The 24,179-nt window shown below is 43.5% G+C and overlaps 1 protein-coding gene across 1 annotated transcript in view; it reads right to left on the bottom strand.

The window, feature by feature from the left end:
• LOC139643973 (guanine nucleotide exchange factor VAV2-like) overlaps positions 1-24,179 on the bottom strand; it is a gene marked incomplete at its 3' end in the record, with an annotated part of 169,420 nt that overhangs the window by 96,440 nt on the left and 48,801 nt on the right. The window contains exon 2 of the mRNA XM_071519303.1: positions 20,565-20,681. Coding sequence (XP_071375404.1) covers positions 20,565-20,681 — 117 coding nt within the window. The remainder of the gene's footprint in view (positions 1-20,564; positions 20,682-24,179) is intronic.

Below are 24,179 nucleotides of genomic sequence, written 5' to 3'. Positions count from 1 at the left end.
GCTGTGCTGGTCCTTACTAACTATAGCTGCCATTGCTACCAGCTTTTTATGCCAGTTACCATTGCAAGGTTACTCATTCTCAGTGTTTTACTGTCTGTTGATAGTGGAGATCTTGTAAAAGTCAACATGGCTATGGAAGGCCAACAAAATTACAAAAAAGATGTTAAAGTTTGTTTTAACAACAATCTAGAATTGCATAGGCCTGTTTTGGTTGGGAAGATGTGTGAATGCCACAATGTGGGTGGCACATGTGTACACACACAACACACACACACATAACAGTGCCTCTCCATGTTCATCTGCCATCAGATTTGTAAGCTTTACTCAGTGATCTGTGACTTGCTTCAACCTTAACCTCTCTAACATTTTCAAATCTCGGCCTGTTTTCCTCACTGCCTGTATACAGTCATGGTTCAGTGGGGCCAAAAAGAGCTGTGATGCATCCTAATATGTGCCTCCTTGTTCTTGAGGAGCCACACTGCAGCTGAACTCACCGGTCTAAATCTACAGCAAATTGTTTTGAGTCAGTCTGCTGTGAGATGGTACAGTAGTGTCATCATGGATCAAGTCCTCACAGAGAGAAGGACGCTGCCCATGTCTATCTAGCTGCATGTGTGTATGTGTGTGTATGTGTGTGTGTGTGTGTGTGTGTGTGTGTGTGTGTGTGTGTGTGTGTTGTTTTGCAGGGATAGCCGTGTTACTGCCTGCCTGTCAGCCCCTGATAAATGATTCTGCGTTAAATATCTCCATTAAATCTGCCTTTATCAGAGGCAGGAGCCAGTTCAGTCCCGCCATTAGCATTGCAATTTACGGGACAGCTCCCAGGCCCAACGAATCAATTCCCAAGTGTACCTGGCCAATTCAGACCAGATTAGCTGAAATTGGGTAAGGCAGGGTTTAATAATGTGTCTGATGATTGCCGCAGCATAAAGATATCTTCGCCTTATTCCGAAAGCCCTGCTGCTCTTTTTCAGCGGGTAAAAACCACAGTCCCACTGTGAAATGGGTTGAAATGGTGTCCTCAAATTCGTCTATTGTTTGTGGCGTTTCAGAGCACAAAAGATTAAAAGCTCACAGCTACTACTGACTGTGTGCTATGTCAGCATTGTAGATAGAGAATATCAGCCTTGTTAAAATAAGAATACAACTCTATAGTCAAATAAAGAACCATGGGATAACATTGTTGAAATGGACTCAGCAATTCTTTGCAAAAAAAGAATGTAGATCTGATCTTGCTATGCTACTTTATGACAAAATATCAGACTAGGTTGCTTCGTGACAAGCTGATGATTCTGCCAGCTCTCATGCACAATGGAAAAGATGTTGGCTGCAAAAAGGAAACAAAAACCTATAAGACACCTCCAACACTAGCATTCCTAGAAAACAACCGAAAGCTTTTGTTGATTTTGAATTAATTTGTGTCACGAACAGCCCACTGGAGACCTCGTCTCAGGGTGTGAGGCTTTGTGCAGCTGAGACAAGAAGTATATGTGTGTGTGAGTGTGTGTGTGTCTGTGTATGTGTGTGTGAGTGTGTGAGTGTGAGAGAGAGAGGGAGAGAGAGAGAGAGAGAGAGAGGATGGGGGTGGTGAAGAGAGAGTGTCTTATGAGGCTGATAAGACTGAAATGCATTTTTTTCCCACACAAAAGCATCACTCTCTTTCTTTCCAGCTCTTCTCCTCTCCTCTCCTCTCCTCTCCTCTTCTCTTCTCTTCTCTTCTCCCTCTCTTTCCCTCTCTCTGGAGGTGAACTTTCATTCAGATGGATGGCATTAAACTGAGGGTGAATGACATTTGTGGAGATTAGACATTAATTCAGTTCTGGTAGACCAACCAGAGATATTATGAGGTAGCTCACGCATCTGCTGGGCTGATCCACTGTGCCCGCTGCATACTCTGAAGAAACAAGCTCTCTTGGTCTGAGAAAACACACCCCAGCAGAATGGGAGCAAAGTGAGTGTAATGAATTAGACCACACTCACAAAAAAAAAAAAAAAGATGGAACCACAGAACAGTAAGGGAGACTCACACTCCAATTGTAGCTGGGGGATGGGATGGGGATGCTATCAAACCACACATCATGCCAGAGGGGTTCGACAAGCTGTGAGAAATGGATGCCCTTAACATGAGATGGCAGAGGGCTCCGTAAGGTTAAGAATTTCCTTGACCACGAAGGGGGCAAACGCAGAGCAGCAGAGACTAGAGGTTGAATAAACAGCAAGCCTCCCTGGGGAGGAAGTGTGCGTATATGAGGCAAAGACAACATCCTGTGCAGCTCTGTGCATGAGTTGAAAAGCTCAACGAATAGTAAATAACCCCCCCACACACACACACACACACACATATACACACACACCCCCTTGAAACATCTCCTCCCTACAGAGCCATTCCTCACATGCAGCACTTTCACATCAGATGACATGCACACAGCGCTTAAAAAGCACTCAAACACAACCCAGACGTCAGCTTGATGAGAGATTGTACACACTCTTGTTTAGGTCTGTGCGTCTGTGTGTGTGTGTGCGTGTGTGTGTGTGTGTGTGTGTGTGTGTCATGGTCCCAGCCACAGGCAGGGTGCTGCGCTTATTGGATTATATATCTCCCAGTCATACAGGAAAGAGTGCTATTAAGGTCAGGAGCCTGGGGTACAGAGAGATGGAGAGGTGAAAAGGAGAAGTTGAGGTGGAAAGGAGAGAGGAGAGGAGAGAAGAGAAGATGAGAGGAGAGGAGAGGAGAAGAGAAGAGAAGAGAAGAGAAGAGAAGAGAAGAGAAGAGAAGAGAAGAGAAGAGAAGAGAAGAGAAGAGAGGAGAGGAGAGGAGAGGAGGGGAGAGGAAGATAAATGAGAGAAGAGGAGAGGAACATAGATGAGAGGAGAGGAGAGGAGAGGAGAGGAGAGGAAGAGAGAGAGGAAGAGAGAGGAAAAGAGAGGAGGAGAGGAGAGGAGAGGAAGAGAGGAGAGGAAGAGAGAGGAAAAGAGAGGAAGAGAGGAGAGGAGAGGAGAGGAGAGGAGAGGAGAGGAGAGGAGAGGAGAGGAAGAGGGAGGAGAGGAAGAGAGAGTAGAGGAGAGGAAGCGAGAGGAGAGGAAGAGAGAGTAGAGGAGAGGAGAGGAAGAGAGAGGAGAGGAGAGGAGAGGAGAGGAAGAGAGAGGAAAAGAGAGGAAGAGAGAAGAGAGGAGAGGAACAGAGATGAGAGGAGAGGAGAGGCGAGGAGAGGAAGAGAGAGGAAAAGAGAGGAAGAGAGATGACAGGAGAGGAAGAGAGAGGAGGGGAGAGGAAGAGAGAGGAAGAGAGAGTAGAGGAGAGGAGAGAGAGGAGAGGAGAGGAAGAGAGAGGAGGAAGAGAGAAGAGAGGACGAGACAAGAAGAGAGGATGAGAGAGGAAGAGAGGAAGAGGAGAGGAAGAGAGAGACGAGAGGAGGGGAGAGAAAGAGAGATGAGAGAAGAGGAGAGGAGAGGAGAGGAGAGGAAGAGAGAGGAGAGGAGGGGAGAGAAAGAGATGAGAGAAGAGGAGAGGAACAGAGAGGAGAGGAAGAGAGAGGAGAGGAGAGGAGAGGAGAGGAGGGGAGAGGAAGAGAGATGAGAGAAGAGGAGAGGAACAGAGAGGAGAGGAGAGGAGAGGAGAGGAGGGGAGAGAGGAGACAATAAAGGAAGATAAAGAGAGAAAAACAGTGTAAAGTAAAGCTCTGTCACTGTGAGACCTGTGCTGTCTCTTTGTGTCTCATCACTGTCACACTGAGGCTCACGTCTCTGTGCTGTAGCACCACATCCTCAGTTAGATAACCGCTCCTAGCCATCACACTGCAACAGCTGATAACTACTGGCATTATTAGCATCATGACTCTACAGCATATCAGCATACAAATGTAACTAATCCATTTCCCGCTGTTGAAACACTGTCATAATTACAAAACGGTTTGAAGGCTCACGAAATTAACAATTTAGTACGTGCCTCCGTTTTGGCATTTGATGTGATTTCAGAGCAGCAGCAGGGGAAAAATGTCAAATGTCAGCGCCTATCTAACGTTGCTGTATGTGTATTTGCTAACTGTCCAAATTTACCAGTTTCATTAAAGAAAAATGTATTCTAACATGACACACTTTTTGATTTTGAAGCAGTGACTTGACGCTTACAAAAAAGTGAAGATGTTACCATCATAAAACTGAGACAGAAAGTCCTTGCCTGGTTTTTACTCATTTTTAATGTTTACCTCTGTAGCTCACACATGAGAAATGTTTTATCAACTCCTCTATCTGGTGCATGTTAGCTAATTCTCACTCAATTTACACCTATTTAACAATGCATGCCAAAAGAAATGTACAGAATTTTTTTTTCTTATGTTTTTATATGAAAATCCTATGACCTTCCCCTGCTGGAAATGTACCTATTTTCACTGGTTACATCATGGCATACCAGTAGGCACACAAAAAATTCCTGCTACTACCATCAGAGATTTCTGAACAATCCTTTCCTCTCCTCTTTTGATATCTATTCAAAGAGCTTTCTGGGATTTGAGATGGCAGTTCTGAATTAGAAAGGGATAGTTCAAAGCTACTGCTACTGTATAGCTTGCTTAACTGAGATGGCCTCAAATAATCGCCTGGAGACGTTTGATAATGTGGGTTTCGCTCATCTTCCAAACGAAATGCATTGCTGTTCCTAGGACCATAATCTGAACCAGGAAATGACTCCAAAATGCAGACTTTAATGGGTTGAATGTTTACATCTGATAGTTACTCATGCTTGGAAAGCGTAGTATAACAAAATGAACTGGGGACAAATCACAGTCTGGACTAATGCTCATATTCAGCTATTTCTTCATGTGTCTGTAATTGGTATGAACACCAGAGAAGGAAAATTATGGCAAAGAGTAGAGACAAGTCACAGTGACTGGAGTCAGATTTGTAATTGGGCAGTGTGAGCCTAAACAAACCAAGTACAAAAATGCAACAAAGTAAACTTTTCCACTGTGGTTTGGACCAAAGAAAACAAACTGTAGGTGTAATTGCACCCTCCATTGTAGGCTACATGACAATTAAGCCAGTTAATAAAGTAGCAACACCCAGTAAGATGACTTAACTATTAGCCTGTACTTTCACGAACCATTAACCTTGATTAAATTGAATTAGGTCACAAGGGTGCAGTGCTGAATGGGTAATTTTTTAACAAACCATTCCACTCCCACTCCTGAGTGATCAGACTGAGCCATATATCTCATTACTACAGTATATCAGTATCAAGCTATTTTGGCCCACATACACTACCAGTCGAAAGTTTTGACACACCTGACTGAATGTACTATGTTTTTCATTATCTTAAAGCCATTCTGATTTAATGGCTTATGCTTAATTGCTTGAAATTTGTTTCTTAGACAAATATAAATAGTGAAGTTGATACTATGTATGAATTTCTTTCCAAAGCCTTTGCCTTTCCATCAAGGCAAAGGGCAGCTACTTTAAAGAATCTAAAATATAAGACAGTTTTGATTTGTTAAACTTTTTTGGTCACTGCATTATTCCATTTGTGTTATTTCATAGTTTTGATGTCTTTACTATTATTCTAAAATGTGAAAAATAGTAAAAATAAAGAGAAATGCCTGGTAGTGTAAATCCCCAATAAAAGTCATCTCACTGAATCTGCAGTAGCAGGTTTGGTACACAGGTGTGGCAGATGGTTGAAGTGTGTAGAGGTCACATGTGGGGTGGAGCGACACCCTTCGCACCCTTCGGAGGGTCTTCTGACACATAGTGCCCCACACAGGTGGAGCTACCGTGGGTCCCTGACCCCGTCCCACGACTGACCTTTTACTCTCTCCCCTGCCTAAACACGCAGGCAGATTATCTTGGCTTATCTGAACCCGAGTCGGCCCCCTTCCACCCACCAGCATAATGACTTGTTCTGAAATGCAGCCAGCTCTGATGATGAAGCGTCTAAATGCTGCTGCTGCTGCTGTGGGGCGCTGCAGAGAGCCGTAAGTGATCCATCTCCATCATAACAGGGTGACAGACCTTCTCATAACTCCAAGACCAAGAAAAAACCCATTTCCATATTCAGTAGTTGTGGTTGTTAAAAACAGATATAACAAAATGTCTTTCAAGGTTAAGGAGTTTGAGCCCGCCTCGAAAGCCCATCATGAATAAATCCTCACTCGACTATTTTTGGCAGAGCTGCACATACTGTTGGAGAGGAGGGAGGGAGGGAAGGGGGGAGATAGGGGTGAGAAAGAGTTATGGAGAATATAGGGGGAAGACAGAGGAGGGGGGGGCAACATACTCAAAAACAAGACGTTGGGACTTTGTAAAACCTGAAAGCTCTTCATTGCCCTGGGCTACAAAAATCTCATTACTTTTCCCTGCATTGCCTCGGCATATAAGCCCAAGTGAAATATCACTGCATTTTACATCAAAGTGCTGAGTAATACAAAGGTATCTGAGCCGTTGTTCAGGGCAAATGAAAATGGTTAGCTGAGCAGCGCCATGCTTTGATATCAGTCAATGTGTATCAGAAGGCTTGTGGGTATGAACACCAAGGAGCCACACAGAGAGAAAGCAATAGACTGTTTTTTTTTTTGCTGATTTTTTAAGAATGGAGGTAAGGAGTTTGGAGCCTCCAGACCTTCGTGTCCTGCATTCTAGGTGAGAGGAACATTTCATTACGCTTTCCTGCACTGCTGTATTTTCTGGAGGAGGATATATACTGTATGATCATCAGTAACAATCATGTTCAAGAGGTTTTAATCCATGGTAAATGTGCTTTTTAATTGCTGTCAGAGCAGCCTTCCTCATCTATTTCAGTCCATGCTTCCTCCTACAAGACGCCTCAGGGTGCCAAATGGCAAAGCATTCAACTCCATGTTTGTTACGGTCTCCATAAGCTCACCGAACGCCATTACTGGGTGACTCACACAGAAGGGACAAAGAGTCCCCTTGCTGGCTTATTGCCATTCACACACACACACACACACACACACACACACACACACACCACAGACTTGAGCCTAAAGACATCATGTTCTCTTCACTTGAGTCACTTGAGACAAATCAAGTCATGTCAAGGGCCATAAAAAGTCAGAATGTGTGAGTGAGTGTGTGTGCCTGTTTGTGAGCGCATGCATGCATGTGTGAAATGAAGCCAAGTTCCTAAAAGTGTAGATTTGTGTGTGTGTATATGTTTGCACGCTTGACATTATGTCTCCAGTGTGTGCATGTATGTGTGTGTGGTGTTTATGAGGCATAGCATCGCCGCTGCAACCGCTCCGGCTACAACTTGTGCAGTGCAGACACCCAGGGAGAGAGATCAATGCCGGAGATTTCACACTGAGAGAAAGGGGAAACAACTCTCTATGGTCCATAAGAGTTTCAGCGCTAGAATGATTTTCCATTTCTGGGAACCAAGTTCAACCCACAACAGTCTAAAAAAAAAAAAAAAGAGCCAGGCATTTTAGACGCTGTTAAACATCCCACAGAGGTCCCACGTCTTCTGCCAGTGCGGCACAGAATGAGCTCAGAAACCCTTTTGAAAACAACAGGACCGAGTCATATTGGAAAAGTCAGAAGGAGAAGGTGATATATTAAACTGCCAGCAGAACACTGTAGCAGAGCAGCTTGCTCTCTTTCCACAAAAAAACAGGAGCGCAGCAGGGACTTGGCTTTAGGGAACCTCCATGGGTTTAGTTTGCTTTATAATTTTGTGCCCACTAATGCTGGAAGACTCAATAGAACAAGTTTCTTTTGTTTCCATCTCACAAAAAAAGCATTATTTTGATGGTTTTCATGGTTCCTGTACACTCCCCCTCAAGCCTGTATTTTGTGTATTTCAAGTTTATTTCCAAAATGCTATATTTTCATTTTCGGGGGGGGGGGGATATCCAGAAGTTCATCATTCAATACGTCTAAAATATAGAAGATCCCCCAGTCTTAGATATCATTTTGTCAAGTTACCTACTAACTTTTAAAAAGTACCACGATTTGTTTCAATTTTCTACTATCTGCCACCTTTTTTAAGTGAAGGTGGGACTTTTTCCAAACGGCGGAAGATCACATTTTGGAGCAAAACTCTTAATTTATTTATGACAGCGAAACATACAGGCCAACGTTTCTGTGTTGACAACCTCCTGTTATGAAATATAGTCTCCCTCTCTGTAATGAATACAATCCAGTGTGACTACCAGCTACGCGCATCTGTTCTGACAATGCAGCAGCCACACACACAACAACCACACTGTTCTAGAGAGGGTGGAAACATGCTGTACCGGGAAGCCTCGCCGTGCCAACCAGCTAACAAAGTCTCCACTGTGTGTGTGTGTGTGTGTGTGTGTGTGTGTGTGTGTGTGTGTGTGTGTGTGTGTGTGAGAGAGAGAGAGAGTGTGAGTGAGAGCTTCCAAAACACTTCTCTGTCCATATTGGAGCAGTGTTGTAGGTGCGGGGAGTCGGGGGAGATTTTGGGGTTTTCCTTTTAATTTTGCGCATAGCTTTGGCACCCCGGGCTGCATAGTGCAAATCCCACTGTGCTTCAACTTAAAAATAAATGTTTCTCTTGCCAGGAGGAAATTGGAGTGCATAAACAACCTGAACAATGACTACTTTTCTACACCAGACCGAGCAACCTGCGATAAAGTCTGACTCTGCAGAATTATAAACCGATAGTGTGCTGGTATTTAATAATAGCTCACTTCAAATTGAGAAGGATCTTTGCCAAAAAATGCGAAAACATCCACACAGCACATGCACACACACACCTCACCCCCATTGAATTGCTCCAGCTCAGGCTCCAGGCCTCTCAGAGGAGGACTGAGGGGATTATTGATTGTTGGCATTTAGGCTGACACAGGTCCAGTCTGGCCATTAGCTTGCTCCACTCCCGACCATTGACTGCACTGAAACCACTCTCCTTCATCACAAAGGCCGCGAGGAGCCAAACAAAGTGAACACACTTCCACTACAATAGGAACACCAGTTAACGGCACTGTTCATTCTCTCCCTCTTTTTTTCCTTCTCCATTATGTCCTAAAGTATCCTTTCATCTTGCGTTCCTACATTCTTTCCTACATTCTTGCTTGTGTCTTCACCAACTAGCCTGTCTATCTCTGTCAGTATCTCTCTCTCTCTCTCTCTCTCTCAGTTTATCTCCCCTCTTTTGTGCCTCTCGCTTCTTTCCTAGAACGTTTACGTATAACTACAGTATCTCTTTCATTTCCACCATTATTTGTCCTGTCAAACTATTTCATCCCTTCAAATCGTCATCCTGTCAAATTATTTCACCTCTCTGTCTTTCAATCTGTCTTTTGTCTTTCGGTCTTTCTCTGAGTGACTTGTGTCCTCTCTCTCTCTCTCTCTCTCTCTCTCTTTCTCTCTCCTAATCTCCCTGTCTTTCCCTTCCCTCCTCCTCGCTCACTAGGGGAGCATCCAGCACCAAACTAATTTCCCTTCCCTGAAGCGTTGCCAATCACATTGAGCCAAACGTAGACGCTCACTGTTTCTTCCTATCTACTCCTACCTCCCTCTACCGCTTTGTCAATCTCTCACCCAAAATCTCCATAATGCAGTCACTGGCAGGGAGTGGTGAGTGCTTTGTCCAGTGCTGGGTTCTGGGATGATGAGCAGGTAGCTATGGGCTCTCTCTCTCTGCTGGTAATTGGGGCCAAGACAGACGGGGCACAGCATGAGGGCAAGGTATGTGCGCACATACACACACACACAGCCAAACACAAGACTGGCATTTGGGAAAGAATCTCAATAATACAGGGGGTTGAGTAAATAACAGCAATCACCTAACAAATACCTATAAGGAGTATGGACACCGTTTGCCTCCAGAACAGCTTTAACCTTCCTTGGAACACTGTCACATGAGTCTCAAACTGTGTGTCATGGGATATTAGACCATTATTCAATAAAGAAAGCCTCCAGTTCTTTGAGGGATTAAAAGAAGTGGAAATATACTCATTTCCAACCGTATATGACCATGCAGAACAATCATAAGACTCCCTGCAAATGGCTGCCAAGCAATTACAGACCCACCATGTTTAACAGGTGGCAGACATTGTGGGTTGAAGGCATCTCTTGGCTTTCTCCAAACCTGTCCAAATGTAGGAAAAAACGGTAGAAGCTGACTCATCAGACCATATTACTTTTTCCCATTTTCTCAGGATGCGGTTCATTTGAACTTCAAGAGTTTAAACGCTGGATTCACTGCTTTCTCCTGCCACTGCATGAATTTCTCAGCTGTGATCTTTGGCTGCGGTCGTTTCGTTTGAGTGCAATCACCTGTCCTTTGATTACAAACAGCTGTTGTTTGCCAACCGAGATGGTCCAAAATGATGCAATACTGAGTGGAAAAAGTTCTACTTTTGCTCAGGCATCAGGCACTGCAACCCTGGTGGCCATACAGGGCTGCGCATCATTACTACCTGCTATGAGGCACCTGCAGGGTAAGAAATGAATAGAGGCATGGAGGAGAGTATCAGTTTAGAGGACACTGCAGGGGGCCTCCATAACACCTGGCAAGCTATCCAACACCGCACAATAAGGGGCCCGGCTGCTAGCTTTCTCCACACTTTATCAGGCATATCGAATTACCTTGTGCCGTGTCGAACACCGCACTGAACAGCAAAAGCAAAGCTACAGCCACAGGTAAAATACAATAATTGCAACCAGAGGCATGGGTGGTAAGCGGTGGAAAGAGAGACGGAAAGAAAGAGAGAACAAGAAATCTGGTGGGATAAAAAGGGGTACAAAATGAGAGAATGACAGACGAGGAGGAAACTGTGGAAATGAACCAGTGAGGGGGCCTATTGACTGTTCACAGCACATGCTGCTAAAACTGGCAGGGGGAGGAGGAAGAGCAGGAGGAGGAGGAGGAGGAGGAGGAGAGGATTAATAGAATCCCTAAAAGGTAAGTGGGCTGGAGTATCTTGCTAATACTAGTCTCTCGCCATCACAGCCTGATGTGTTACTACAGCCTTCTATAATACATGCCACGGGTAATAGGGGACCGTGTCATCCATTCAGTCTAATTTCCATTTTACAGCCCTTTGATAGGGGGAATCAGAGAGCACTAGCTCCAACACTGACTTTATGGCCTTGGGCTCCAGTGTGTGTGTGTGTGTGTGTATCGGTGTGTTTGTGTGTGTGTGTCTGTGGGTCTGTCTCTGCCTGTGTCTGTGTGTGTCATCTGGCACTTGGATGTTCTACTGTTGATGAACTGGACCGTATAAAAGCAATGACGGATTTAATGGCCGCCATAGACAGTGCTGTCAATGTTCCAATTGAATAAAGTGGTTATTTCCACTTCCAGAGTCACGCATATCTGACACAGTAATTTTTGGTCAGAGCTTGCAATAATCCCGCTTTTATGTGCTTGACTGAACCTGTTGAACGGATATGGAATTTGGCCATTCTGGGCCTTTGTACTAGCATAATGCATTATTATAATATTATCTTCTGTTTTTGTGTTTGTTGGTCATCTGCAGCTTTGATCCTGAAGGTGACTGAGGCTGTGGGGTGAAATGGTTTGTTTGTTGCTTTTTTTTTTTTCTTTTTTGGTACGCCACTGATTCTCGAGGGGAATCCCACAAACAAACTAATATTTTCGTCCATTTTCCCCATTCAGACTACACTAGGGCTGAAAGATATTGACAAAAAAATCTAATTGTGATTATTTGACAGAATATTGTTGTTCAGCTCTAGATTACAAAAGCCACATGGACCTTATTAACTAATTTTCATCTAGTTGAGATCCTTAGTTGGGATCTCTGAAGACCCAAGCCATACCCTAGTGACTGACTAATAGTCAAGTCAAGTCAATTCAAATTTTATTTATATAGCACACTTCATAACAGGGCAGTTCAAAATGCTTTACAGACAATAATAGTGCTGTCAGTATACACACGTGGGTACTTGTAAGGTACAACTAACTGGCAGAGCATTGCCAGCCTCTCTCTCTTTGTGCCTGTTAGCACTAAAAATGTAATTTCTTACCATTTAATACCATTGTCGACAGTGAAGACAACTGAATATGTAAAAGTTGACAATAACTAACATTATGACAGGCTAACTAAAGTAAAAACTGGATATTTTAATTTAGCTTATACAGGTACAGGAAACTCTGAGCGAAGGCCAAATCTGTGTAATCTGTCTGCTTCTCCTGCATGTTTTCCCAGTGTATCCTTCTAGTCAACAAGTAGAGAGGGTCGTTCACCTTATGTGACACACTGTGCCATTTGGTAATTCTTGTAATTCAACCCTGGTTTCTAAAAGCAGCTTATTCCGATGATCCTGCAAATCTACCTCGACGTTCTGTGCTCTGTGTGCCAAATGTTTCCTAATAGAATAACATCTGTGTGATGGCAGGCCGCTGTTATACTGCAATATCACAAAATAAAGGAACAGGAAATTATCTTGATTTTGAGGGCAAATAGGTTGTAATTACGTAATTCAGAGTATACTGACAAAACCATCGAAGGGCAAAGCATTCAGGCACAATGGGCATGATTTATGAGCGGACTGGGTTTGCGATTCAGCTCCATATGAGAATAATCCCTATGCAATGAAAAATGAAAGAGGACAGGTTCCCTATTTGGTGATTTTCTCCTTTTTTCATGCCAGTGATTCCTTGGAGAATGTACCTGTCCATCATAGCTGTGCCTGTGGGGCCGTGGAGGGAGGAATCGAGGGAGGAGAAATAATGAGAGCTCACACTGGCAGTGTGGAATTCAGAGACTCCCTCCCTGTGGGGGCCCTTCCTCTTTACACCCCCACTTTATTCCTGCTGCGTTCTGAAGGCACCACCCCAACAACAAGGACGCGCCCTCCAGTGACCAATGAATCACAACCCAAAGAAGAGAGCGGGTTGTGATCGCACCTCGCCAAACGCTCTGGATAGACAGCAAAACAGTGCCAAGAACCCTCAAAGAGCGAGGCTGGGCCTACAGCCCATTGTCTCTGTCTATCAGTCTGTCTACCAGCACATACTAACATTCGCAGCCACAGAAAACAAGGGAAGGCAATTATTTCCACAATAGGATTCTGACTGCACTAGGCTTTTAGAGTTCAATAAATGGTTTTTATACAGCTCATCACTTTTTCCTTTTTTCTCTCCTGGTGGATTTAAATGGTTCTGTTGTGGAATGCTGTCAGAAGGAAAATGGTACTGAAACAAAGGGGGGAAAAAAATAAATAAATAAGAGCAGAGCGCTGATTCTGAGTAAAATGTCTCAACTGAATTGGGAAAATATTGTTTCTTGCGTTTCAAGAGTAGAAAGGAGTTTAATATAAAGAGGATTGATAGAATGGGATTTTGTCACGTAAGATAAGTCAAATCATGGAACAGGTGGGTGAGTGACAGTTGGATCCAAATGGCATTAGGATTTCATTTAAATTAGACGTTTCTGGGTTTCTGGACGTCGAGCAGCTGTTCTGTACATCCATCACACATAACGGACTACACTGCGGACTGTCCACTGCTTGAATAATTGTAAATGTCTTGCGTATCCATCCATCACATCTCACCTCTCCATTGTCACTGTAAGTGCATCTCAAACACTCCGAATCCCCCCCCCCCACCCCCCCAAGACTCAGCATCCCTGAGCCTTGAGCACCAACACAGTCCGTATCCCAGACAACAACCCATCGCTCGGCAACCACCTGTTTCCGCCGGTATCGCAGTAACGAGCTCGAGGAATAATGAGGTCGTGGGAGTAGAGCAAGGAAGGGAGAGATGGGAAGGGGGTCCAAACGCAGGAAGGGGGAGGAAGTTCCCATTTATAATTCATGTCAGGAGAATTATCATCAGCAATGTGGCATTTGGAATGAATTATTGATTATGTCTTGGAAGCTTTATGTAAAAACTTGCAGTCGGGGGGTCCTGATGGACAGGGGATGAGAGAAGAGGGGACAGGGAGAGAAGAAGGGGCCACAAAACTGTCTACTAAGGCAGGACTATGTGTTTTGAGTAGGGAATGGAGAAAAAATTCTCTCTGAGGGAACATGGGGTGTAATCGTAAAGCTTAAGTGAAAAAAAAAGGATATGTCAGGGGAGAGGGAACATGGAATATACCACACATGCTTTCACATTAACAAAAGAAAGGCATTCAAGGCATCAAGTTCATATAGATATAGATAAATATAGAGGCTGTTAAAATTGTTATCATTTTGAAAACAACTTTGTTCGCTCAATCATAGAGTAGGTGTCACTTTTTTCAAATGGTGGATATGCCATTTTGGAATTAATGTCTTCGAGTAATCCCCCCCTCCAATGCATAAAAGGGCAAGGTGGCAAAGAGAATCATAGCTTTAAAAATCCACTTAGGCCTTGACACCAGCAGACTGCTGCTGAGGATGTGGTCACTAATGGAGGGGGAGGCCGACCCAAGCTGCCGACCCCGGCTGCTTGACCCTCATGCCTCCATCACTTACTGCACTCTCTCCAGGCATGAGTCAGTCCCACAAATGTCTAATTTACTACAATCTATTCTATTTAATTCCAACAGGCACAGTGCGAATCAGTATCGTATGGAACAAGCATTATGTCTGCCCATACCCAATGGATGGACACAATTCAGTAGCCTAATTGTTGGAGCCATTTCGATTACTGAACATAAATATTATGGATGAAAGATATAAAATGGGATTATTTGACAGAATCCTGCAATTGCGATTGAAACTGTGATTCAAATCCTCACAAGTTTTTCTTGTTAAGTTTTTAGAACTTAAAAATTTAAAGAAAAGTAATTTTGCTAAATAAAATAGATGTCAGTGTGCAGCATTTTCTCAGTCTGAGTATGATGAGATGTTTTCACCAATACTGATGAGATGTTTTCAGCAATATTGTACTTGATACATGGACCAAAGATTACCTGCAGCTCTAAAACACCTTGTTCAGAAATCCATTTTGGACGCCCCTCTATCTTAAGCAATTACCTGCAGCCTCTGCGATTTAGAAATTGAGCTTTTTATGTAGTAATTGTATGTTTGGCGATTTTTGAACTGCACGCTCCTAAGTTGATTTGTTGATTACCTTTTATTACCGTTTGTTGATTTGATACTTTGAACTCGTTGGAATCATTTTCTTTAACCGTTATCTTTTTAATTTGAACTTGACGCGAGGCCATGATACATGCATATACACACACTCACTCACAAACTATTCTAACATTCATTCACCTCAACTCGACCCATGACCAAAGACAACCTATATGTTGGAAGTCTGGTATGGCGTCTAAATGGCTTAAATTGAAGTAGAACATAGAAGCCAGAACACTAATATATCCTGGCTTATATTTTATGTACTTTGCATGGCTGGAAATGCAGTGAGAAGAGATGAGGGCAAGGCAAGGCTGAGGAATTAGAGCTGAGGTTAAAATCGACTTCAGCAAACTACATCCAGGCGGGCAGGCCAACAGTCAGTGAGGCACGTTCCAGGTTTTAGTAGCACTGGGTGCGGATGCTAAGCAACTGGCTATTTTCAGCCACACGACGCAGGAAGGAAATGAAAGGAGCAGAGTTCAGTGTGCACAGGCTTCAGAGCAACAGAGAAGGCAATCAAACACCGCCGACCAATCCCAATCACGCTGTCTCGACACAATGGTGGCTAGCCCGCTGCTGGCTTAGTCTTATCACAACATACTCACACTGAGAACGGGTGCGAGATGAATGAGTGGAGGTAGAAGGACAGTGAGGGAGAGGAAGAGATGGATGAGGGGGATGAGAGGGAAAGAAATGCAGCTGGAAGGGAACAGTTGGTACAAATTAAATCAGGGGATTGGCGTGTGTGTCTGTTGGGTTTCCGTCACATCATTTACTCTCGCTCTTTCTCCTCACTTTCCAGCAAACATCCTCTCCCAACACCCTCATCTTTCCTTTTCGCAAATACCTGTTACTTATATGGAACTAGTGATTTTGCACTGCAACTGCCTCGTCCTAATAGTGCACTGTTTCAAGAGGTGTTTTGTGTATTTGCCTTTATGGTAAATGGATTATGGCCTGTGATGAACAAATGTCTGACATATCTGAATATATATGATCATCTGATTTAATCGAAAGCATGCACACTCTACCAAATGATGGGCAATTTGGTTGTTGAGTGGGGTGTTTCACAAATAGCAGTTTGCCTGAGAAATTGCCTGCTGTCCTTCAGCAAGTGATTGCTGTTTCATCCAAGCTATGAGCTCATACTCAGGGCGAAGTCCAATTTTTCATTTAAATGCAGCACACAAATAAAACCCATTCACCTTGACACTATCTTATCAAGTCGATGAGCATCATTTGGATGGCTCTGACACTTCACCAGTCAGTCAGTCATGACTGAAATGCTGTACCGATGAGATAGAAACAGATGCAAGCAACACTGTCTGCATTTCAAATGAATGATGCAATTCCCTCTAATGAAGACAGCAAATGAAGACAGCAAATCTGTCAGAAAGCTTCCTTCCTTCACTGCTCTCCAGTCACAGACGGAAAATTACCAAACTGTTGATAGATGGTTAACAGGTGCAGGCTAATTATGCTAATCATGGCAACAGCCAAATAAACTGATTGCCATGTTCATTTAAATGACAGCAATGTTCCTTTGGTGGCTAATTAAAAAAGGTTGGGAGAAAGGAAACGAGGCGGTTGGGTTCAGATGGAGGGAGGTGTTTAAATAAAAGCGTTCTCCTGGGTCTACTGTAATAAGCTGTATTTCATTGGACTAATGATGTCATAATGAATTTCTAATGATGGGGGATGGGGCGGGGGGCAAAGAAGGGAAGTATGGCGATACGTGCGTGAGTCCATATGTGTGGAACAGGGGTTTCTACCCCTGAGAGAAGAGAGTGGAAGGAGGGAGCAATAGTTGATGCTGTGGAGGTTGTGTGTGTGGGGTGGGGTGCTTGAATTGAGTCGATAAGTAGTGAGAATAAAAATCAGTAGAGGAAATTGAGCAGGGTATGAGCTCCATCTGTTTCAGTACCAGGGGCACTGGAAAGGGGAGGGAGGAGGGTCTGAAGGGGCAATTACCTTTTCCAGCACTGGGCCCAGTTGGCCCCGTCTCCATTTGCTTGTGACCCAAGAGAAGGCATCATTAGAAGGAGAGATGGCGACCAGAGGCCAGGGGAGATGAACTCTGAGGCCCCCTGACACCCAATGTGGAGGCATGAGAGCCGGATAGAGGCTGATTAATGTTTATAGATGCAGCTGCTATCAAACCCCCCACTTTGCTTTTCTCCCCACACCCTTGTGTTTCAATTCCACTCTTCCGGAAGAGATTAAAAATCAAGAGTTAGAAGGCCCTATCTGCACAAATACCCCATTTGTTTTCATAAGACAAGTGCTACCAGGGGCATACTGAGAGAGTTCTACCTTTCTTCTACTCAGAAATCTGTCTTTCTCCTTGTCCTTCTTCTTCTTCTAAGTACAGCCAATCCACCTGAGCACACTGTCATGTCATATTCCACTGGTGACTCAGATATGGCCATCAAAATGTCAGGATGGTATATGTCTTAAGAACGAGCTCTTGGTATCTCTATCTCTTCAATGCGATTCTTGAGATCCAGCCATGAAGATATGTGTTGGGGCCACATCTCTCAGTCTCCATACTTGGCCTGAAAATGTCAGTGACAAATCTCCCAAAGCTGCATTTTTTTTTTAACATTTGTGTCCATATTATGTTTAATTGCTCTGCTACTCCATCTTTAAATTGCTAATATATTCAGTGTGATTGTGTCCAGATTATTTGGAATTCCAATCGCAATGCAAGCATGACACTTTGGGCTTTGCTCAGGCTCATCAGATTACAATAAAAGAAAAAACTCTCATTAGAGTGGCCAGTTAATGTGTCCTGGCAGAAGTGGATGATAAAAGTTGTGACAAGTCCGAGGTGTATATGACTCTTCCACTCTTCCAACACCTACTCTCCACTCTTTCCAAATATGATGGTAGAGCCAAGGATCCTTAAAGATTGCGCAGATATGGGGCCTCATTTATGAAAATGTTCTGCAATCAGATATTAATAGAAAGCAGCTTTGGCATTAAAGTAGTTTTAGCAGTTTTTCATAAATCCCAACTTGGCTTGACTTTGGTTAGCACAAAATGTTTGCCATAATATTTTTTATAAATGAGGGCAATGGAGAGGGTAAGAAACTGAATATAAATACTATAAAGGTTTGAGATGAATCTCTGCCTGGGATGGTGCATGGAGAATTATTTTCTTCAAAGTTTGCACAAGTGACAAAGCTGTTTCACTTTCCTGCAAAACTAGTCTAAATGTATTTGCCAGGTGAGAATGTTCCCATCTTTCTTTGTGTAATGGGAAAACAAAGAAGTGATTGAAAAATGATATGAAAAAAGTAAAAGGAGTGATACTGTACTGTGAAAAACATGATGGAAGTCATTGTTTGGTAGGGGATGTGCGCTCAAAGAAGCTTTTGTGTTAAGGAAACAAAAGAGGAAAAAGTACACCCAGTGATGTGCTTCATAAAAGGACTAAGAGACACTGTCCATGCTTTCTGCAGGAAGACAAATACCCTCTTTTATCTTTTGTTTATGAGCCGCTCTCACCATTTAAATGTATGCCACATTAGTAGGGATCTGCTCAATTCAATATATTATAATGTGATGTTTGGCCTTAATGGAAAATCAATGACGAGACAAGCCCGCCACCTCCGAGACCATGCAAAAGCAATTTCCAAATTGACATGTGGAGGGTCTATGTGATTGATTCTGACTGCTGTCGGATTTTAATATCATTCCCTGTGAGCTCATTGACTCCCAGACATCGTCCTGCGGTTTATCTACAAAATGCCAACCTAGTCCTCGTCTCGTTTTTTCTCTCTCTCGTCTTTTCATTCCTTCTCTTTCTTCGCCCTTTATTCTCAGCCCTACTTGTGGAGAACGCATGGAGCTGGATGCATCGGATTAGATGAGATTTCAGATAGATGTTAGATGAATTAGCTGGTATCCTTCCACAAATACCATCCTATTCACAATCGATTCAATAGATACAATCATTCAAATTATACAGCATATAACATATAATCCATCTTAAACAGATCTCACCTCTACACAGAAATTCCCAGTATTGGAGTTCAAGTTCTCCATATTTTTCAATCAACTGCAAAACTATTAAAGATAGACTAGAACCCATCACACCGATCCTGACACAATGGCATCATCACTTTAATATGACACCACACTATCCCCGCTGCTTGTTTTCTTAGTCCATTAGCCGAGCAAGACCCTAAACACACACACGCACGCACGCACGCACACATGCACACACACACACACACACACACACACACGAGGACCAGGCTCTGCATTTACAGCCATAAGGATTAGAAACAGAAGGGAGGGGAATTCACTTTCGGTAGTCCCTGGATCACTCACACACTCCAACGCTTCTCGGTCACGGAGGTCAAGAGCAGAGTCTATGGGGCTGCAAACTGAAGATGAGGCCGACACACAGTATGCTAGCTATGGATTACCAGCCAATCCCTGCCCCCCCTGACCCCCCTCTATCACCCAGCCTCTTTTCCAGAACCCTTTCAGGCCCAGGCAAAAGGGAATGTAATATCACTGTGGCTCCTTTTCCTGTGTTTTGCAGGAATATAGCAGTTTTGCATCTATGTTGTAAATGCCATGAATTTGATATACTGTTTTCCTATGCCTTTCACTATCTACTTAAATTACACATCCAACACGTATCATCTCCAATCTCCAAAGCGTTATGATGCATGACTTAAAATCCACATTAAATAAATACAAAAATCCACATGGATATCTCATAAAGCCTCTACATATTGATGTGTGAGTCAGCCACCTTTACTGCTGAGCCAATACACACATGCATATTCTAACAGCTGAATTTTTTTCTACTCACTCAGTGACATGAGTGGAGACTGCTGACCCTGAAGTGTTACACCACATGCTCATCTGGGCACTCCAGTTCATAATGAAGCTAATGCAACTGACAGATTTGACTTTTCACTACATTTTACCCAAGCAGTTAGCATAAAATAACATGCAAGGCATGTTGTGCTGGGTACACACACAAACAGCATGTACTCACACACACACACACACACACACACACACGATACAGCACAAGCACACACACAGATGCGTTCATATGCGCGTGCACACACAGACACACACACTCATTCCTTCACTTACTTTTCACATTAAAATGAAATGAGGGCAAAATGTAACTGTAGGCATACATTCCAAAGAAAGCAGTTTTCCCAATGACCTTTTTTTTTAATTTGATGACCAAGTATTTTGATCATAAACTCAAGGGTCTCAGCCCGTAGACGAAGATATAATCCTTCCATTCAAGTAAAAGAAAAATTAAAAATCACCAAAATTGAAGTTACAAGGTTTTCATCTGACAGCAGCAAAATGTTGCATCTAAATGTTGTTTTTTGGGAACATGAGAGGCATCATGTCTCTAAGCGGCCTCATGCTGTGAGAATATAGCCTATGACATGCCCCATTTTTGAGACAATCACAGTGTCTGTTCAAGTGCAGAGCATTTTGGAGGCTGATCAGTCGAGCGTTGGGTCAGACTTCCCAGTGTGTTTGATGTTTAAATGACTCACCTTGCCAAAGTCCCTGACATCAAAGAGGTCAAAAGGGTCAAACAGCTCACTGTTGCGCAGGCCAAACTTGTCATGGCACACCTTGAGAAATGTCCGGATGTTCTTCAAACACAGAAACTACAAAAGAGGGAAAGGAAGACAAAAGACAAAACAATGTAAACATACTCTCAAATCGAATTGTGCAAACAAACTGCAAACAACAGATGCAGAGAGAATGGCTGACATGTTGGATTCATTCCAATGTTGTAACGGCATGGTTAAACAGTATTTGCCTTCAGAAACTCAAAATGCTTCACCAGACTGTTTAATATTCCTTATCAATGCGACAGCATTTTAGCAAATATTTAATTTCCTGGTTGATGATTGGCAGGCTCTCCATTTCCTCCTTGCTAGTTTAAGAATGATTATAAAGCAGCAGAAGGTGAGCAGTCTGATTGGAGCTCCTGGGGCTCGGGCTGACGGGCCGTCTCCCTGATCCAGATAAGGAAAGCTAGCAGCACAAAGAGCCTGTCTCCTGGCATTAGAGCACAGATGAGGTCCCCCCACACACAAGCCCACCAGCAACGGCCTGCACTGGGGTAAGGGTGACCTATTGGTCTGAGAGACCATGCCACATCTAAAAAGGTCACAGGTTTGATTCTCATAACATTAAATATGACCACCAGGTTTGCTTGAGAAAAACACTCTTCATTTAAAATGGGTTTTATACTCATCTGAAGTCAGATACTTCAGATAAGTCAGAGGAGTATTTGCAAATAACTGTTTAGTGTTTGTTTTAACCTACACTGAGTACCAGATGGGTGGGGTTTACAACTCAGATGGGTTAGCAGGTAGGTTATCAATCACAGAAAGGTGTAATGAATTACCTTTCTCAACTTCTTAAGCACACCTGACCACTTTTAGCAGTCATTGTATTGTCCTATGTGAAAAATCCCACATATCTGGCATCTAAGAAGGCTAAAACAAAAGTATCTGCAGTATTTGACCCTGGTCTGGAAGCTGACTAGTACATCAGCTTACCAATACCATCAAACTAGAGCGCTTGGTAGCCCACATGGGGTAAAGTTAGAGTTAATACAATAGTGATCCTGCACCAGCCCCAACTGCTCATATTAACCTGCATAAAAATGTTCTCTGGTCACAAATGTTTATTGTCTCAATCCCTAGAATATCACTCCATACAGATAAACCCTTTCTCCAATAATAAAAATGTTATTAGCCTTCAGGAACGGATCAGTAACTGCACAGAGCCATTTTGAAATATTAATGACAGGCAAAGCCACCTCCCATCTATCTCTCCATGTGTGAAGAAGACATTACCTAGCCAGAAAATTCAGATCCTGCTCAGATATGCCCTTTCATTTCTCTTTGTGTGAGTAATATGCATTGGTGGCCATGGAAACAGAATCTACACGCACAAGAGATTTGAGTTAGGAGAGGCTTTGTCGGACAAAATACTTGAGTGCATGTGGTGAAAGGCTTGACAACTTCATCCTTGTAATGGCCGTTACATAAAAATAGTAAAACAACCAACGGCCTTGCCAAATGAGACTTAATTTGGTTTTATGTTGCCGTGACTTCAAAGCAGCAACCACAGCACCAGTACATTTCCGTGGTACATCAGTGTAAAGTGCACCGTGTTCTCAGTTAAACTTTACCGCAGCTTGATGAGCCGTGGCGTTTCCCGTCGTTACTATTGACCGACGTGAGACATCATCCGCATCAGTCGCACTAATTGGCTGTCACGTTTCAAATAAACACCGCAAAAATCAACTCACTGCTGGATCGAGAGCCTCAACACTCCAGTAATTTTTGAATACAAGTAGTTTATCCTCTGTAGCGTGGTTTCATCTGATTTGGCTTGCTGATATTTGGTGGTATTTCTCTCAGCCTCCCCCTGGCCACACCTGAGAGCCCTTGCTGACTCATTCTCATTCATATGTGCACATCTGCTCGGTCCCAGTGTCATGGCTGTGAACCCCATAAGAGAGCCGCGCTGGCCGGCGAAGAGCAACGCGATTGGCTGGCTCGCCGAAGTGACATTTGCAGTTCACCGGCTAAGGTTATCGTGTCTGCCGATCCTCACGTGTGGTGGGGAAAAAAAAAAAGCTTATTTTCCCAGCCCAGATATGAAAAGGTAACATTTGCTGGAGAGGTTTGGAGAGCAGAGAGGGGCTCGGCAGATACGGATCAGGAGGGCGAGGATGTGTCTGACATTCTAATGTATGTTGGGAAATAAGAGAGCCAGGAGGGTGGGAGGGAGGGGAGGGAGGGGAGGGAGGGAGGAATTGTTATGATCTTGATGAAAAAATACACCATTTCTTCTGGAGTGGAGAGTGTGAGCACACCTGGGAATAAACAGGCGGAGGTCATCTCCTTAGGCTGCGACTGCCCTCAATACTATCCATCTGGGATTACCTCACTGTGGTTTGCCACACATTCAAGGCTTGGCAGACACATTCCTGTATTTTTCACAGTGTTCTGAGTGGGTCACACACACACACATGAAAGACAGTTAGTAGTCTGTATATCTGAATTTCAATAGCATCTGTAATGTGATTACAACCTGGTTTTCTCAGTAACTGCAACAGATTACAGTTACCATTTTTGGAATCAGATTACTGTAATCCGGTTCCATGTCCATCCATGTAATTCATTACTACACAGCCACAGTTACTGCTTGTTTGAACAATATAAATTTGTCTGGAACTGTACTGGGACAGGGTGGTTTACAGCTGCTCTGTTTCCAGACCAGGGGCCTCATATAACAAACTTTGTGTGGAGTTTCCCTTTAACAACTTGTAATTTTACGCACGTGAACGAGGCTCACGTCCCAAACCCTGTTAACTCCCACAAATGGTTAATTAAACGCTCTTCATGAATATTGATACACATGTAAACGTGCTTCTCATTCCATTCTCATTGTGTGAGAAAATGGAAAAGTCGGAGTGCAAGACTAAAAAGAGAAATTTCAGAGTGTGAATCTGAAGTGCTTGTTCGAGGTCGAGGAGAGGTCAGAGTATTGTTTGGTGGCCTCAGTTCAGGTATCACCAACCAAAACAATTTATTGAGTGGCAACATGTAACAGCAGCAGTTGATGCTGCCAGCTGTGAGAACTAGACGCTTTATTAAAAAAAATAAATGGTTGCTGCTCATCAACAGTGCCACCGGCAGGTTGAGGAGACACCGACACTCTCTCCTCTTGACAGACGTTTCACCTCGATAACGGCGGAGAGCTTAATTAGTGGCATTGTGCCAAAAAAAGAGGATGACACCGACATGACATCAGAGGAAGATGAGAATGCTGCGGCTGATCCAGATATCCTAAATGTGCCTGTTGTTTTTGGACCACACATTCTACACTTCACACTCATTTGATTTCACTAATAAAACGCATAACAGACTTAACAGACTAGACAAGTTTTTTATTCTCATTTTCTGACTTGGGGTATCAGGCGGAGGGTGGGGCCGGTGGTGTAGAGTATGGCTGTGTGCCCGGCCACGGTGTCTCCAATGCGGCCCGCATGCCACAAAACCATAACACATCATCACTTTATAACCTTGTGCATTTCAGTCCAATTGCTTAACACCTTGAATGTGTAGCAGTTACTAGGA

This window comes from Centroberyx affinis, unplaced genomic scaffold (assembly GCF_046629955.1).
Source record: "Centroberyx affinis isolate AG114_WGS23_722 - 3 ecotype Tasmania unplaced genomic scaffold, CSIRO-AGI_Caff_v1 ptg000684l_1, whole genome shotgun sequence".
Lineage (NCBI taxonomy): Eukaryota > Metazoa > Chordata > Actinopteri > Beryciformes > Berycidae > Centroberyx > Centroberyx affinis.
Note: the sequence above shows the minus strand (reverse complement) of the source record. Positions and strands in the feature narration are given on the sequence as shown.